This window comes from Pistacia vera, unplaced genomic scaffold (assembly GCF_008641045.1).
Source record: "Pistacia vera cultivar Batoury unplaced genomic scaffold, PisVer_v2 Contig309, whole genome shotgun sequence".
NCBI classification, from domain to species: Eukaryota; Viridiplantae; Streptophyta; class Magnoliopsida; order Sapindales; family Anacardiaceae; genus Pistacia; species Pistacia vera.
Genome location: NW_022196123.1, coordinates 324,850 through 343,476, shown reverse-complemented (window position 1 = coordinate 343,476; position 18,627 = coordinate 324,850). Strand labels below are relative to the sequence as shown.

Sequence of the window (18,627 nt, the reverse complement as noted above, 5' to 3'; positions counted from 1 at the left end):
TAGTTCTTTTCCACCAGCTTCACCGAAAGATTAGGAAGTGAGGAATAAACTGTTAAGTTCTATGTACGTCCATTACTGAGTTGTTCAGCATCAACCTTGGATGTATTATCTGAGAAAACAGGAGTGGAACTTGCCATTGACGCTAGTCTATGGCTCTGATACCATGAAAAGACTAGAAGATTGTAAACTGTAAAAAGAAATAGAGCAATCATGAAAGAGAGGAAAAACAAAGCAAGACAAATCGTATTTCTTTCTTCAATAACTGAATTTTTCAACATACAGTAGGTGAGTCTTTTAACAGAAGAGTAAAGTACAAAACTGAACCTACGCGTTTGAGCTTTACATTATGTGAGTTGAAACTACACCGTTTGATGATCCTCCAACTCTCTTATATACTAACAAATGATTAGTATTTTTTATTTTGGTTGGTATTTGTAGTTTTGTATTATGTGTTATTGACTTCTGTGTTTGTTATGTGTATTACTATTAGTGATTATGTATTTGTTTATTTTGTGGTATTTATAGTTTTGCATTATATGTTATTGACTTATTGTGTTTGTTTATGTGTTATTGTTTATTTTGGTTCCATTTGTTATATTTTAAATTGAATTGAATTAGAGTAGTTGATTTTGGGGGTGTAAATGTAAAAAATTAAAACTGTAGGAATTTTTGGGGGTGTAACTGTCTAATTCAAAACTATTGGGGGTGAAACGTAAAAATTAAAACTTGGAGAGAGAAAAAAGGGGCACTGTTGGTCCACCTGTAACCGAATAGGGTAGGGTAGGGCCCAATATTTTGCACCCGTATATCTCGACCCGTATTGGGCCCGTACCCGTGACGACCCCCACCCGCCGTTTTGCCAAGTCTAATCAAGATTAAGACTTTATTAGAAACACAAAAGAAGAAATAATATAAATGAAAACAAATAACTAAAATAATTAACAACTAATTATAACAAAATTAGCTGTACAAAAAAAAAAAAAAAAAAAAAACCTCCTCAATAATCAAACTTCCCTTAATTAGGTTAGAATAAAACTTTTACTGTTATATCATTATTCAATTAACTAATAGCCTTTCAAATAGATAACACATCAACGAAAAATAAATGGAAAAACAGCAACAAGTTTTAACCACTAACTCATGCTCTGCAACAAACAGTTGACTTCTAAGGACCTACGTCAAAGACAGCTTTGAAATATTGGTAACAAACTCTCCTTTAAACTAATGTTTTTGCTTCCTCCTACAACAGTCAAGCTTCACTTAATTTCCTTACAATAGAAAACCCTAACTCACTATTCTATTAATAACAGCAAAAAATTCAACATGAAAAAAAAAAAAAAAATGGTTCCATTATCTGGCATTCTGTGGAAATAAACTGTTTAACAAATTCAAAACTTCTAATTCACAATAAACCTACTCTCTATAATCTTAACAGTCAACAACAGTAACAAAAAATTAAACAAAACAAAGCATAACAAAGAAATAGGACAAACCCTGTAATCATCTTCAAAGTAAATCGCAACAGCAGCACCAAACGCCACTAACACAATGTTCAATCTTCATAGATAGAAAGAAATTAACAATGCCAGTGAACGAATGAAAAATGAAAAAGGGAAACGCAAAAATTAAAAACCTAAACAAACTAATAAACTGGTTAAAGACCCGGTAAAAAAACGGGTTTAACACTTATAAATAAGCCAGTTCAAACATGTCAGTTCACACTTACAAATAATTTGAATAAATGTAATTGCCTGTAATAATAAATTAAAATATAATTTTTAACAAAAAAAAAAATAATAACTAAAACATATTCTTACTGAATTACTAAAATATGTTTTGTTGCTATTATAACTAACAATTTGCCATACAATTTCCCTATAATTGTAGCCATTGTTGAACAATCATGTTTAATCCTATAATTTTAGTCATTGCTTAACAATCTTGTTTAATGTTAACAATCAAGATGCAAAGTCATTAGTTTGTACTTACAATTAGAATAGACTATTAATACTATATTAAAAGTTTTTTTTTTGTTTTCATGATAATTGATGCAATGAAATTGCCGATCAATATTTCTTTCACAAATCTTGAGTACCTTCTTATTGCAAGAATCTCTAGATCAAAACCATCAAAACATGACTTTGATTTATACAATATGATAAAATTAATATTAATTCTTTTGTACATAATATTTCTTTATATGAACAATAAATTTAAAATGTTTATTTCATATATTAATTTTTTGTACATAATATTTCTTTAATTATCAATTCAATATAAAATAAACTTCAATACGTAAAATATATATTTAAAACACACACAAAAAAAAAAAAAAAATGTAAACAAAATATAATAAACATACCCGTGCAACGCGCGGGCTTTCCATCTAGTTTATAGATAAAATCAATCACCCGCTATAGTTTTTGAAAGTGCATTTTCAAGTAACTATGGGCGTTTTTTAATCCAGTTATCCCTATTTGTTTTGAAAAATTAATCAAGCACATCTCAAAACATAAACGCCGTCAAAATTTTGTGAATGCAAGATTCGGGTATTTCACAATACGGCTTCGAGATGAGGACATCGCGCAGTTAGGTAGGGGAGAATGTCACGTCTGGGCCAAGCCCAAGTTTGTACGAGCCCCAATAAATAGTTCAAGAACCTAGAAGCATCAAAAAATATGTTATAGAATCTTTCCAGAAGCTTCTAGAATGTCCTTTCACCAAAAAGACAATAGAATAGGATTAAGATTTTATTGCTTGTATAATTAATCCTAACCATCCAATCTTAATGGATATGTACAAATCTAGACCATTAGATCTACTTGTAAACTTCAATATAAAGCTAGCTAGTCTTTGGTTTTTTTCATATTCCAAACAAAGTAGTCAATTGAGAGCAATACACTAGAATTTTTCTCTCAATCTTTGTTTATTTAGGCTTACTTAGTGTTTAATCTCTTGTTTGTGCATTAAGGTTGCACGATTCTTCTAGGGTCGTGACACTTGGCATGGGATAGGCTTATTTTATCCCCCAACATCATGTATTATTGATAGTTAGAATTCTTTACATAATTAAGTCTTGCTTATACACGTTTAACCTAATTTAGTTGATTTATTGATTTTCATTGAATTAGATAGGGTAGATATTAAACATTATATACATAATATTTATCAAATTGTGTTTAATAGAAAATTTTGTACTAAACAATAGATTGATTTCTTAACTGTCACGTTAATACATTTTATATTAATTCATAACTAGGGAATTGAGAATTAAATATTGGTTAACTTAATCTAATCTCTAATTTGAGTTTTGGTTTTATATATATTTCATATATTTAAGACAATAGTTGGGTTTGATCAGATACAATATTATTGATAAAGAGATAAAAGATGTTAAAAAAAAAAAAAAAAAAAAAATCTATTATTTTATTTCATTCTTTTATTCATATAATCAAAATAGCAGAAGTCATTCATTCACAGGCACAGCCCTTTCACTTTCTTTCCATTTCCATGCTTAATGTAATGCACATTTCCAATACCATCAACTTCTTACTTCTTAATGCTCTTAAACTATTTGCATGGCGGCAATGGAGATCCACAAAGACAATCATTCCCCACAAAAGCACTCGCGGCAAATTTATTTGCCGGAATCTGACCACACAGATGATTATAACTCACATTCAATTTTTCAAGTCCTGAAACTCCTTTCGGCACCTTCCCGTACACCAAATTCCTCGACAAATCCAACGTCTTCAATGTCTTCACAATCCTCAAACTCTCCAAATCAAACTTTAACTTGTTCCCCGAAGCCCAAAACCCCACCAGATAATCCGTCCGATTCAGCAACCCAACCGGACTGCCCGATATTTCGTTACCAGACAGATCAATGTAGTCATAGAAGTACGTTTCGGCGGGCTGAAACTCGCTTAAGTTCAGCTGAAGCCCACATTTTGCCAGCTTGAGCGAGTAAATAATAGGTGATGAAATGACCCATTTCGGTATTTGCTTCAGGTGAAAGTTGTTATATGACAAGTCTAGCGACTCAATCCCTTTAACATTCATAACAGGAAATGGGTCATTGAGAGAGTTGTAAGAGAGGTCGAGATTGAATATTTTTGTCAAGTTTCCGAAACTCTTTGGCAGGGTTCCTGAAAATTTATTCCTGGAAAGATCCAGGGTGTCCAGTGCCTGGAATTTTCCAAGAAAATCTGGGATTTTCCCTGAAAGTGCATTGTGGCCTAGTTCTAGATATTGGAGTTTTGGTGCAAGCAAAGAAATTGAAGAAGGAATGTTTCCTGATAAATTATTAAAAGAAAGTCTCAGAATTCTGAGATTTGTAAATGATGAAAAATTATTTGGTATGGTGCCAGTGAGTTGGTTATGGTCGAGACTCAGTAGAGTCAAGTTCTTCAGCTTGCCCATTTTGTCCGGAATCTTACCGGTAAGAAGATTTTGACCGAGATTCAGCTGAGTTAACTGAATCAATTTGGTGATTGAACTCGGTATGATCCCGGTGAACTGGTTTCCAGACAGACTCAGTGCTTCAAGCTGGGTTAAGTTGCCAATATTTGCAGGAATTTGACCCGAAAGCTTGTTGTGTTCAATGTAAATATACTTTAAATTGGAAAACCCGAATAGAAAATCCGGAAACTTACCCGAGAGATTTTTGAGGTTTTGGAGATAAATACCATCTAGATATTTGAGCTTGACAAGGTTGGATGAGATGGTACCTGTTAAGAAGGTGTTGGGTTTGTCGGGTTGGCCGACGAGAGAAAGGCTTGTGACCCGGTTGTTGACGAGGCAATTTATACCCGCCCAAGTGCAACAATCGGTACCCGATTTCCATGAGCTGAGCAGACCCGATGGGTCTTGGGTAATACCGGATTTGAAAGCCAAGAGAGCCGTTTCATCATCTGCGTGGCAGGCGGCTGAAGCGAGTTGGAGGATAGAAATTGAGAGAAAGAGGAAAAAAAGTAAAAGAGAGAAGTTGAATTTCATGTTGAGTTTTGAGTAGGAGAAATGAGTTTGGTTTAAATGAGTTTTTATAGAATTCAATTATTCGGTCAAACCCAACCCATCAAGTTTGACTTATTTATATTCAATGAACGATGCCTATGGAAAAAATAATATACAACCAAGTGCATCATTGTTATTGCCAATTTTGAATTTGTTTTCATCTATCAACAAAATTAATTAATTTTACGGGAATCTATTATTAATTTTTTATGGATGGAAATCTATTTAAAATAAATGACCACCTAATAATCACAAACGTTTATCCATATTTGATAGATAATAATTCATTCGTAAAATATTTGTTAATATATCATATAATTTCGTTTACTACGTAGCATTATTGTTTGCTTTTTCATATGTATATTTAAGTGCATCTTATATGATGATGACGTGTTCTGAGACAACTGGCTGAATAGAAATCTTTCAGTGTGCCTGAGCATAGTAAATTAAACGGTAGCCATTCAAACAACAGCGTTTGAAGCACTTTATAGTTGTGGCAATCTGGCAGATATATATGACATTGTCATCTCTCAAGTTTGACAAAATCGTTGGGTCTAATAAAATCGAAAAGCTCTCCCTATAAATGACAATTGTTATATTTCATTAAAAGGTGCAAGATTAATTTTTTTTTCTTTTCATACAAATTACTTATGTTATTTTTATCAGGATTTTTAAAATTATATAACCGAAATATAAACCTAAGAATATAATAAAATAAGAAGTTAAGAAGGACCCTCTATACGCATTCATGTTATTGAAAAATTATTTTATATTATGATGCACTCGTCGACAAATTTTAATCCTGCTTTTCTGATGAGTTTGATCTAAATAAACTTGATCGAATAAAATTTAGTAACATTATGATTCATATGATTGATTAATTTTTTGTTTTTCTATTAAACAAGGTAAATGTATTTTTGTGTTATTAACAAGAAATATAATATTATTGTAGGCCAAACATTAGAGATGAAATTATAATTTTTCGTCGCGTGTGGTGGGGTTTTTCTTAATGTTTTTTATTTATAAAATAAGAATAGGTTAAATGAGATTAAAAAGAGAAATGCGATATAAAAGAATAGTACTGTAGTCCTCTCATATTTTATAATTGGGACTGTAGTGTTACTTTCCAATAGAATACCTGAGGCAGTGGGCGCTGACCATGGCATAAATTAACACATGTCCATGTGAGGTGTCAAGTGGTCAAGCCCGTCGGCTACGGTTCAAGTTGAATGACATTTGCAATATATACGAGTTCAATGAACATGTTGTTATTAAAGAGTCAACTATGTTTATTGTGTTTAGATAAGTTTTGTAATTACGGCCGTTGGTATATTAAAATGATAAAAAGTGGAATAATGGTTTACAAACAAAAGACTTTCTTAAGTGAAGTGAACTCTCGTTCTTGCGCCAACGAAACCATCCCATTTAAACCCAGTTCTAGAAATAATGAATAAACCCTACCGTCACTCAAGAAAATGTTTCTACGCTTTCATATTGAGAAATGCTACTCTTATTTACCCTTTTACTCATTTTCTCTTACTCACTTACCTGTCAGGTCACATGCCATATCATTCCCACTCACTCAGCAGAGCATGTTTCGTTAACTCTCTTTACACACTTATATTCAATATGTATGCCTATTTCTATTTCTTTTCATCTCCATTTATAGGGAAGACTATTAAACCAAGCTACTCTAGACTGTTGTTGGTGAAGTTAGAGCCTCTAGACTATTGTTGTTCTTGGATGAGCCCTAAGAGGCTTTCAGTTTACTTTCTTGTTCTTTTCTTCCTTTCTTATTGGTTTCAATGGCCGTGCCCGCGGCTTTGGTTGTAGAAGCTGTCATGAATGACACTTTAAATGTTTGTGTTAATGGTTGGATGTTAAATGTTTGTGTTAATGTTTGAATGAAGGGTAGATGATGTCAAGGTTTTGTGTATTTTAGTAGTGGATTTTGATTACATGCTAATTGTTTGTGCTAATGCTTATGTGAGGAGTAGACATATCTGGTTTTTGTATTATAGTTATGGTATTAATTGATATTCGGTGAAGAGGAAATGATGATGTTGATTTTGATTGTGCTTGGGTTGTAGAAGCTGTCAAAGAATATTGGACTGGTTGTTGTGTGAAAGATCTTCAATTATTTGTCTTCAGGTTTGTAATTTTTCTTTTTTTAATATTCTAGTTGAATAAATTAAGAGCTTGAATTTTGTGCAGTTAATCTGTGTTAATGCAGACACATTAATGGCCAGCAATGAAATCAATTAATATTGGTTTTCTGTGGTATGGATGTCATGACTTATCTTTTTTGTTAGAAGCTTTCTCCATTTTAAGTTTATGTTGAATGTATTTCGCCAGCAATGAAATTAATTGATGTAAATGTTCATCTTGTGAGCAAAGAGATACAAATGGCCTGACTGTAGAGAACAGTGAATTGAAACTGCGCTTGCAAACAATGAAGCAACAGGTCCATTTGCAAGATGGTGCGGGTCTCTTGGGAACTTTTTTATAAAGACTAAAATCCAGTTCTAGTTGACTTATTGTTTCTCTTTCGTCTTATATATGGTTTTACCAGACATATTGAGACCATATTGTCTAAGTCAATAATTTTTATTATTTCCCATGGGAATTTGAACTTAGGCAAGAACATGAANACTAAATAAATGCATAAATTATATAAAAATCGTTTATTAACCTGCACAAATCTTTCTAATCTCCCTTTCCACTATAAAAAATGGATCTCCCTTTCCACTGTAAAAAATGGCTATGGTTTGATGAAAAGATTATAGCTTTCGTTCTTCACACAGTAGCTGGAAAATGAGGAAAAAACATTTGTTGCAAGAAGAAATGGTTGAGGAATGCAGACGCAACACTAAGGTGAAGAACAGACGGCAACGATTAAGCAGAAGGGGATGACGAATTTTGGCACTGGTTTTCTTTCGCTCGAAGAATTTTAGCGCTCGTTGTTGGAGAAGCGTATTGGAGAAGCTAATGTAAACAAAAAATATTTATTAAAAAAATGCGATAATTTTTTTTTTTTTTAATTTTAATAACATTGTGGACGAGCGTCCATAAGTAATGGACGCCCATCCATTAAGTATGGACGGCCGTCCATAATGGTTGGACGGCCGTCCTTTACATAAGGGACAGCCGTCCAACCCTTATGGACGGTCGTCCATAATGAATGGACGGGCGTCCATTAAGTATGGACGCCGTCCACAATGAAGGGACGGTCATCCACAATTTAGGGACGGCTGTCCACAATTTAGGGACGGGCATCCATCGTTTTTATTTAGATTTGTAAAAGCCAAATGCATGGACGGGCGTCCATTAATTACGGACGCCCGTCCACAGTGAAAGGACGGCCGTCCAAAGAATTTCTCTTTTATTTGTAAAAGCAAAATAATGGACGGGCGTCCATTTCTTACGGACGCCTCCAAAAGTAAGGGACGGCCGTCCACAATTGGTGGACGGGCATCCCCAAAGAATTTTTTTTTTTTTTTCATATTTGGGTGAAGGACGGGCGTCCATTATTTGTGGGCGCCCGTCCAAAATTAATGGATGGCCGTCCCCTAAGGTTTTACAAATTTTTTAATTGTATTTTAATCAAGGACGGGCGTCCTTTAAATGGGGACGCCCGTCCCTTTTACATGGACGCCCGTCCATATAATATGGGCGGGCGTCCATGTGAGTGAACGGCCGTCCAAATGTGATGGACGGCCGTTCACTAGAAAAAAATTGTAAAAAAATTCAGACGCGCGTTACATGTAGGCCGGTACAGAAATTCGGTGCAACTTTTTCGGTGTCTGTAGTGTTATTGTTGTGTTTATTTGTGCACCAGGATCCCATTGCTGGTAAAACTTCTGCAAGAAACAATCCACTGAACTAAAATTAAAAAAGAACCCATTTCACAAAGACAAAAACAAACCCATAAATTATATAAACAAAACAACCACAGGGACAGCAGCCCCAGCCGCAGCAAAAAGACACCAACAACACCAAAAGGCCCAGCAGCAGCAGCAGCAAATCAACCCAAGAGCATCAAATCATTTCATTGCAGAGGAGACTATTGTTATTTGTTATTGTCGACAAAGTTTGATGTTATATAGACGACATAATTTATGATTTAATGTGATGCATTCAATAGGAAATATGATTTATTTGGTGTCTATTTAATAACAATTGCTTTGTTTTATAGAAGGGATGTTATGCTCAATGTTGCATTAAATTAAATTAAAATATATTGAAGTAAATTATACAAAACTTGTAACAAACAAAACTCTGAACTTTGTTCTTGTATGGGTTGCATTACAAAAAATCAGAGTACACAACATACATTAAAATAGGAAGAATAGTCAAGGATATACAATTCTCATAATGTTATATACAAAAGATTTACAAGTAACAAGCAAAATATTGCTCCATACAAATTTGCATTCCCCTAACAATGTCCAATACCAGACTTTTGTACAAGCACATAAAAAATGCATGATTCAAGTGCTGAAACTCCAACAAGCCCCAACATCACTCCCAGCGAACAAAACACTACAGAAACTATAAAAAGCATTCAGAATCTTCAAACACTGTAAAAATCAGCTCTTTGATTAAAATGCTAACAAAATGCTCTTTCACAATGCATAAGATATGTATAAGGTATAATCAAGTCAAGGTACAATGTCCAACCCAAAACAATGTAACAAAAGCAAGAACCAAGACCGTTGGACATGCCCAAGGGACAAAGCAACACATGAAGATCCAAAATCAACAAAGAATATACAACCCTTACACAGAAAACAGAACAACCATTTTTCAGTATACTTCATTACCTACACTAATCTAACACCAGACGTTAATCATTAATCTGCATCTGCAGGAGCTGGCCTGGAACTAACTGACACCTCCGTGTAACCCTGGAAATGTCACGACATGTTTAGTGAAGTTTACCACACACTAGCAGAATAAGCTAGAATGAGTAACAGTAATTTTCTAGCTACAGGAACAATGAAACTGTTTAAAAAATTTAAACAGTCCAAACCACAACCAATGTATTACACAACTCCATCATCTCATTTTAATTCCAAAAAAGGGACAATTCAAGCACACTTATAACTTGACTTAATACATGACCTCTAGCTTCACCTCCTTGGACGTTAATTGCTAATGCACCAACGTCAATTGCTTCTGTTGATTGTTGGGAACTCCTGGCCTTCAATCAAATTAAATTTATAAATCATGAGGCCAATTATAGTTGGTAATTTAAAAAGATTAATTGATACTAAACATAAACTCTGATAATGAGTACTATAATATGAACCACATATCGAGGCTAGCACACTTATTGACAAAATGATACATAAAATTATTTAAACACAGTTTGAATGCTAAAAAAGTTGCTACAACACTCACTTGGTTTCGCAATTTCTTCTTTTTAGCTTACGAACAATTTGTTCAACCTTTGATTGCTTTCTTTTTATTGGAGGTCGACCTTTGCTACAAATAGACCGTGGAGTCAAAATAATACTACCCCTCTTTTGAATTACATTGAACGTTTTCACAGTTTGTTATACAATTTGCGGCCTTTTCAATCAACTCCAAATCCTTCTTCATGTCACTGATCATTTGCATCACCTTATTACAGGCATTGTCATTGCTTGATTCCAAATCTGCTACCACAGAAAATGCATTACACAACTTATCAAAACGTTGTCCTTCAGCATCCGTGCTTCAATTGTTATAACTTATGCGAACTTTGGTGTGACATCTATATATATTTTTTCTCCACCGCCTTAAAGTGTACTTTTCAAGAACTTGATAAATAATATCCTTATGAAGCAACACAACAATTGCACGTCGACATAAAATTCCTCTAAACTCAAACAATCGACAATTACAACGAATGTCACAACTACTTTCATCAAAGCACACTAGAAAAGAATCACGACGACACGTCTCTCCAACCACAACAACTTCCTTCACTATAAATTCCCTACATGAATCAACATCTTTGCAAGAGGATATTTCACAATAGAGTTTAGCAGCAAGCTCTTGTTGAAACTCCTTGAATTTAGCAGTGGTGTATGCATCTTGATATTGTTTCTCCATAGGATAAGTGCTTATGCAAGGGATCCATGATTTGAAAGATTTGAAATCAGCTTCCTTTTCTTTGTCCACTTTATCACGCAATGCATTCTCATATTGCTCAACAAACTATTTTAGAGTGGTTTTTGAATTTACATAGCCATCAAAGAATGCATGCATACTTTCACTATGTTGAGTAGTAGACATACCTGCCCAGAAGGTATCTTCTACAAATGTCGACACCCAACGTTATCTTTCATTATACAATCCAAGTAACCACTCATTAGTGTGAAGGTTGTGTCTATCCATGAACCTATTCCATCGTTCCTCAAACTCTTCTCGTGTCAATAATCATAGACGACATTTTGTAAACTAAACTTAATATTTTCGTATTCATAATAACCTTTTAACTTCTCCGGCAGTTTCTTCATTATATGCCATAAGCACCGTCTATGTCGTGTATCAAGGAACACAATCTCGATTGCATTTTGCATTGCTTTATCTTGATCGGTGATTATTGCCTTAAGAGCACAATTCTACATACATGTAAGCTAAGACCGAAAAAGCCATACAAATGTATCTGTGTCCTCATGAGAGATTAACCCACAACCTAGCAATGTTGAATGACCATGATGATTAACACCAACAAAAGCAGCAAACGGCATATCATACTTGTTGGTCAAATATGTAGTGTCAAATGTCACGATGTCACCAAATTCTTTAAATGCAGCCCTACTTCTTGCATCCACCTATAAAACATTCTGCAATCGACACTCTTCATCTAAATCCATTATGTAGAAGAAATTCGAATTCTCCTTTTGCATCTTCAAAAAATAATCTTGAATTGCAGAAGCATCTCCAACACCAAGTCGTAGCCTCCTAACTTTATTAATGTAGTTCCTATAATCTTTCTATAGGAAAGACAAATTCTCAGCTCCGCCAACTTCAACTGCTAAGGAATTGAAATTTTTGCTTGCTCTAATCCCCGCCCTATCGTTCACTTCAAGCTTCCTTTTCACGAACAGTTGTATTATTAATATCTACTTTTGCCAAGAGTAGGTAGTTCATGGTTATGATCTACGATAGTTGAACATATTTGCCATTTTCCATCATAACGTAGAGATGTAGTAATATGAGCCTTACAATCAGTTTTTGTCACCGGATGCATGTTAAATGCTTTTCTAGATTCATTGCTCGACTTCCCACTATAACTACAAGCCATTTTCACGTATTTCAACTCTCCATCAACTCCTTTCTTTGAAGATCTTATCATAAATTCAAAACCCATTTTATTCCAGTAGTTTTTGTAGTATTGGAAAACCTCATCAAAAGAATCAAAAACCATTCCAGGCTTAGGCTCCCATTCCGCTTCTGCAATTCTTGTATCTTCTATTTCCGGACAATCATTATCCTGATTTGTTGATATTATAATAGACAGAATTAGAATATAATAACACTTATAAGAGGTAGTAATGATATCATACAAAGATTAAAAATCATATTAATGAACGAAGAAGAGATTATGAAGGAAAATTTACCTCAACAACAATGGCTTCAAAAATAGAGTTCCCTGGTTTTTTTTCATTGTACTCTTCCATTTTTGGTTTACGGTTGCAAACAATATTGGCTTCAGAAATAGATTCTATTAAAAAATACTAATGTTGATTAAATAGTGCATCCAACATTGAGAATTCAATAGTAATATTAATCATTAGTACAAAGTAGGTGCAGAAGTCCATAGTTCCACCTCAAAATTCTATGTTCTTTGAATGTCCAACACTTAAATGGTTCTACAGATTCTGAAACTTGCGAAAAACAGGGTGTTTACTCTCTGTTTGGGTTCCCTCCAAATTTCGGTTTAGGGCTTAAAATAATTTTTTTTTCTTTTTAAATTTGAAGGGGATAAACATGGTTACTGAGTGATGTGGGAATGATATGGCATCTGCTATGTCATCTGCTAGATAAGTGAGTAAGAGAAGTGAGTAAGGGTAGCATTGCTCTTTGGGTTTTTGTTTGGGGGTTTGAATTGACAAAATCGGGTTAAAAAATAATTTGTTTGGGACTGGACCCATTTAGGACTAGTCGCTCATGGGCTTGGGATCGATCTCAAGCCCATGAGCAATTTTAAGACCTGGACCGGTCTTAGGATCGTCCAATGGGCTTACAAAATTTCATTTCCCCCCTATCCTTTTTTTTTTTATATATATTTTAAGAGCGAAATGAAATTCTGTAAGGGGGTTTATATAATTTTTAGGGGTAGATTCGTAAGTTTTTAAAAGATTAATTAAAAAATAATAAATTAATTAATGGTTAATTTTAACATAAATGTAATATTCACACATTCACGCTTCAAAAATAAACAATTAAATAATTTTTTATATTAAATTATTCATCTTCATCGTCAACAATATTTAAATTATTAAAATCTGTGTTCCTAAAGAGTTCGAATAGTTCGAGATCTTTGAGGTGCTATTGTAGTCTTCTTTCTGCATGAGTCCAATCTCGTAAACACGTTATCACTTCAATCATCTCATCGGTTAAAGAACATCTTCTGTCTTCAACAATCCGGTCACTCGTTGAAAATGCTTACTCGGATGCAGTTGTAGAAACCGGCACAGATAAAATGTCACGTGTCATTTAAGCTATAATGGGGAATCGACTTTGATGTTGGTTCCACTATTGAAGCACATCCATCTCACGTTTCTCCTTCTTTGTCAAATAGGACATGTCCATTAAGTAGTTATTATTTCATTTTAGAATATTTAAAGCATACCTTGACTTAATTTAATTGAGAAAATAACGGAAAAAATTATTAAATAATTAGTGGCGCAATACTATTCCATATCTTTACTGATTTATTTTTTATAGCATAGAACATTACTGTTGTTATCAGGTGCGATATTCCCTCCATAAACACTTGTATAACAAAAATGGGTTTGCGGGTATTGAAGAGAACAAGAAGAAGAATAGTCAAATGAAAAGAATATTAAAGGAAAGGGTCTAATTTGGGTTTTTGTTTGGGGGTTTGAATTGACAAAATCGGGTTAAAAAAACACAATTTTGAAAGGAACCTGAAGAGAGCAATTTGTTTGGGACTAGGCCCATTTAGGACCAGTCAGTCATGGGCTTGGGATCGATCTCAAGCCCATGAGCAAGTTTAGGACCCGGACCGGTCTTAGGATCGTCCTATGGGCTTACAAAATTTCATTTTCCCCCTATCCTTTTTTTTTATATATTTTAAGAGCGAAATGAAATTCTGTAAGGGGGTTTATATAATTTTCAAGGGTAGATTCGTAAGTTTTTAAAAGATTAATTAATTTTAAAAAATAATAAATTAATTAATGGTTAATTTTAACATAAATGTAATATTCACTCATTCACACTTCACAACTAAACACTTAAATAATTATTTTTATTAAATTATTCATCTTCATCGTCAACAATATTTAAATCATTAAAATCTGTGTTCCTAAAGTGTTCGAGTAGTTCAGGATCTTCGAGGTGCTATTGTAGTCTTCTCTCTTCATGAGTCCAATCTCGTAAACACATTATCACTTCAATCATCTCATCAGTTAAAGAGCATCTTCTCTCTTCAACAATTCGACCACTCGTTGAAAATGCTTACTCGGATGCAATTGTAGAACCGGCACAGATAAAATGTCACGTGTCATTTGAGCTATAATGGGGAATCAACTTTGATGTTGGTTCCACCATTGAAGCACATCCATCTCACGTTTCTCCTTCTTCGTCATGTAGGACATGTCCATTTGTAGGTAGCGATTCAGCTCATTTGGTCCATGTATATACGAGCTAGGGCTACTATTTCTGCCATGTTCCATATACGTCCACATGCTTGATCCTTGATGGAGGTCTTCATCAGGGTCCTAGATGTTCCACTTCCACTTTCATTGTACCTGTTCTGATATAAAGAAAAAAGGTTTTCCAATTTTTGCTTAAAGTCAGTCAAATTAGACGTATAATCATGTCCTAAATGCTAGCCTATCTTAGTAATTATACATTTAACTACGTGTAATTTAAACCTAGAATCTACAACAAGACCTAATCCATATAAGAATGGAATATCTAACCAATATTTCTCGTATTTTTCTTCCATCTTTAAAACAATTTCCATTAAAACGTCATTATATCTATATTTAGCAAAAGTTTTAGAAATTTGAAGTAAAATATCTAACGCTAAATTAGTAGTCGGATAATAAATACCACTTAATGTATTAGTGGAATCATAAAAAATTTTAAGAAATGAATAAAAAAGTTCACAAACTGCCCAATCATCATAGATGACAACTTACTCTAGATAGTTCTTCCGGTTGATGAAATCTGTAATTTGTCCTGCGGTTGGCAAAGCTTTTTCCAACATCAAGTAGGTGGAGTTCCAACGGATAGGTATGTTCGTAAATAACTTCAAAGGTCGAACCTGTGGACCCTCTTGCCTACAATATTTGACATACTCCTGCTATCTTTTGTTGCTACCACCGAAGATAAATCTGATAGCCCCTTGCACCCTCTTTATCTTCAAATGTATAGCATCTAAACCTGCTTTAACAATCAAATTGATGATGTGGCAAGCACATTTCTGGTGAAAAAATTTGCCTTCACCACTTGGATCCAATCTCTTTTCAAATAAAGAAATTGTCGCAGTGTTAGCAGCTGTATTATCAAGCGTTAGCGCTACAACTCTATCAATTACTACATATTCTTGCAAAACTTCAAGAATTGTAAAATAAATAATGTCAACACTATGCTTTTCATATAATGGTTTAAAACCCATCAATTTTTGTTGTAAACCCCAACTATGATCTAAGAAATGTATTGTAACAGTTAAAAAATCCCTTTTTGATCTACAAGCCCATATGTCTGATGTAAGTGCAATAGATATATTCTTAAAATTTTGAAATTTGTTTTTAAGTTTATTATTTATTTTGTTATAAAGTTTTAGTATATCTCTTCTACTTGTACTTCTACTAACAGGGGTATATGCTGGACAAAATGCAGTTTTAATCATGTGAATAAAATAAGGATTTTCAGATAAACAAATGGGAGAGTCCGTAGCAACTATGAATCTTGCTATTTCCTCTCGTGCAACATGTACATTGTATTGCCATGTTGAGAGAGTTGAGGATTGTGGATTAAAATTAAGTTGAGTTTGAATTTGCCTACCTGATCCGGTTGAAGATGTACTGGACAGCTACATTATTTAGGGGTGTTTCAGCTCCAAGTGTCGTTGCATCGTCGAAGTCCCCTTCTCAACGCCAATAATGGTTCCATGGAAATTACATAACCCACATGATTCTTCTCCTTCCCCATTTGTCTTTGGCCGTTTTGATTTGGTGAAGTGTCGACATACATCGGACACAACCCTTTTTTACTGTTGGGGGGTTTGGGCCATGCCCGTGCCCATTGAGTCACAGCTCACTTGTGTTTGGATGTACCTCGTTCCGGTCGAATGTGGTTGTTGAATTGTAGTTGTTACCTCTAGAGGAAAGGGTGAAAACGGATCGAGCCCTTCTATTTCTTCTGTGGATGTAACGTAAAACTCATTTGGGAATATCCTCCGAATGCAACATTTCGGTAATCCATTATGAATTTATGATGAAATAATAAATAATTAAAATTAAATAGTTAAATAATAATATGAATAAGGGATGATATTGAAAAATATTAAAAAAAAAATTGAATAATATAAAAAAATTATAAATATAAATATAAATTGAATTAGAATTTGATTGGAAATTTAGAGTAGCGAGTAGAGAGATTGAGAGAATGAAAGATTGAGTGGTGTGGAAAAAATGAGAAATTTAGGGGATATTTATAATGTAGCATTGAGTGGTGTGGAAAAAATGACAAATCTAGGTTTTGGGACCAAGCCTGCTAGGACTAGTCCTAGGATTGGGTTTTTGGGCCGGGTTTTTGGACCTGGTCCCAAATGCCCAACTCTATGTAAAACTAAAAAGAGATAGATTGAGAGAGAGAATATATAAATACATGTACACAAAAGGGTTTACGTTTATTTGTAGTCCTGTTTGTGGGTTATAATTAATTAATTAATTGGATTTGTGGCTTTTGATTGAGATTTTAATTTAGTAACTTGGGTTAATTAATTATACACAATTTTAGCCAATCAAAACAATAATTTCGAAACTTCTTGTGACCATTTTTGTGAATAACATTACTTAGGGTGCGTTTGGTTCAGAGAATGTTGTATTATGGGAGAATGTTGTATTACTAGAAAGATAGATTACCAGGGAATCTTTAGATAAATGTGTTTGGTTGGTTGAAATAAATTGGTGGGTATGTTATAATAATATGTTTGGTTGGGAGAATAAATGAGTGGCTATGTTATATAGATTACTAAATTGACCTCATTTTTAAATAATAATATAATTTTATTTTTTAAATTATTTCTTTTAACCCCTATCTTTGAAATTTTGCACCCCAGCCATATAAAACTTTAATTTGTAGCAAAATCGCCCCCACCCACCCCAAGCCATTGCCGGTAGCCAGCCACGACCGCCGGAAGCCGCCGTAATGGCAAACGACCGATCGGATCTGGTTGGTCGTGCGTCAGTAAGGCCTAATCCAGCCATGGATCAAAGATTCATGGCAAAAAACAGCTAGATCTAGCCGTGACTATGGTCATTTCATGGCCATAGATCTAGCTGTGAGAAGGCTAGATCTATGGCATTTCACGGCCACATCTTTGGCCGTGAAATGGCCAGATTTGGTAGATCCATGGCTGGAAAATGTCTTTACCGGCACACGACCGGCAAGATCTTGCTAGTCTTGCCCCGATATGATGACTTTCACTGGTGGGCAGCGGTGGTGGCTAGCGGTCGGCGGTGGTCTTAGGTGGCAAGGTATTTTGTTAACTTTGAAACTTTTTTGTGGTTGAGGTGTTTCAGCTATATTTTCAAATGTTGGGGGTCTGGGTAACTATTATTTGGTAGACATATGAGGGCAAATATGTCCGAAATGATAAAATATTAAGGGCAAAATAGGGTCAAAATTAAGATTACCTTGACAATCTTATATTTGCACCCCTTGGGAAGGTAATCTGATTACCCCCAATATTACCAATAGTAAACACTATTTACAATAAAAGATTACGTAATATTTTATTACTTGACAACCAAATGAGGGAATCTTGAAAATTAAACAAAGATTGTAGGATTAATCTTATATCACTCTAAACCAAACGCAACCTTAGCATTATCATGCAAGTATAAATCTTGATAACGTTATCGAACCATACATTATTTTAGATTATGATTTAAGAGTTTTGGAGAAAGGAAAACGTTACGTTGATATTGGTAATGGCAATATATTTATAAAAATTCATCATATATACAAGTTTTATATGTAATATTATAGGATTTGTATAAATTACAATATTTGTGAAACAAAAAATAAGGGTATTTACCCTTTCAATTTCCTCATTGGGTGTTTTATCCTTTCAATTCCTTTGTTGTGTACAAGCAACATTAGATTTGGTGTGTATACCAAAAGAGTTTAGATGAA

The 18,627-nt window shown here is 34.0% G+C and overlaps 1 protein-coding gene across 1 annotated transcript; it reads right to left on the bottom strand.

Moving 5' to 3' along the window:
* Positions 1-3,407: 3,407 nt before the first annotated feature.
* LOC116136072 (probably inactive leucine-rich repeat receptor-like protein kinase At2g25790) lies at positions 3,408-4,998 on the bottom strand. The gene has a single exon (XM_031421794.1). It carries the CDS (start codon positions 4,996-4,998, stop codon positions 3,571-3,573), a length of 1,428 nt encoding a protein of 475 aa, XP_031277654.1. The 3' UTR covers positions 3,408-3,570.
* Between the last annotated feature and the right edge of the window lie 13,629 nt (positions 4,999-18,627).

What these genes read in the sequence shown, in the direction of transcription:
- LOC116136072 (XM_031421794.1), bottom strand. Translation starts at nt 4,998, where the DNA reads ATGAAATTCAACTTCTCTCTTTTACTTTTTTTCCTCTTTCTCTCAATT.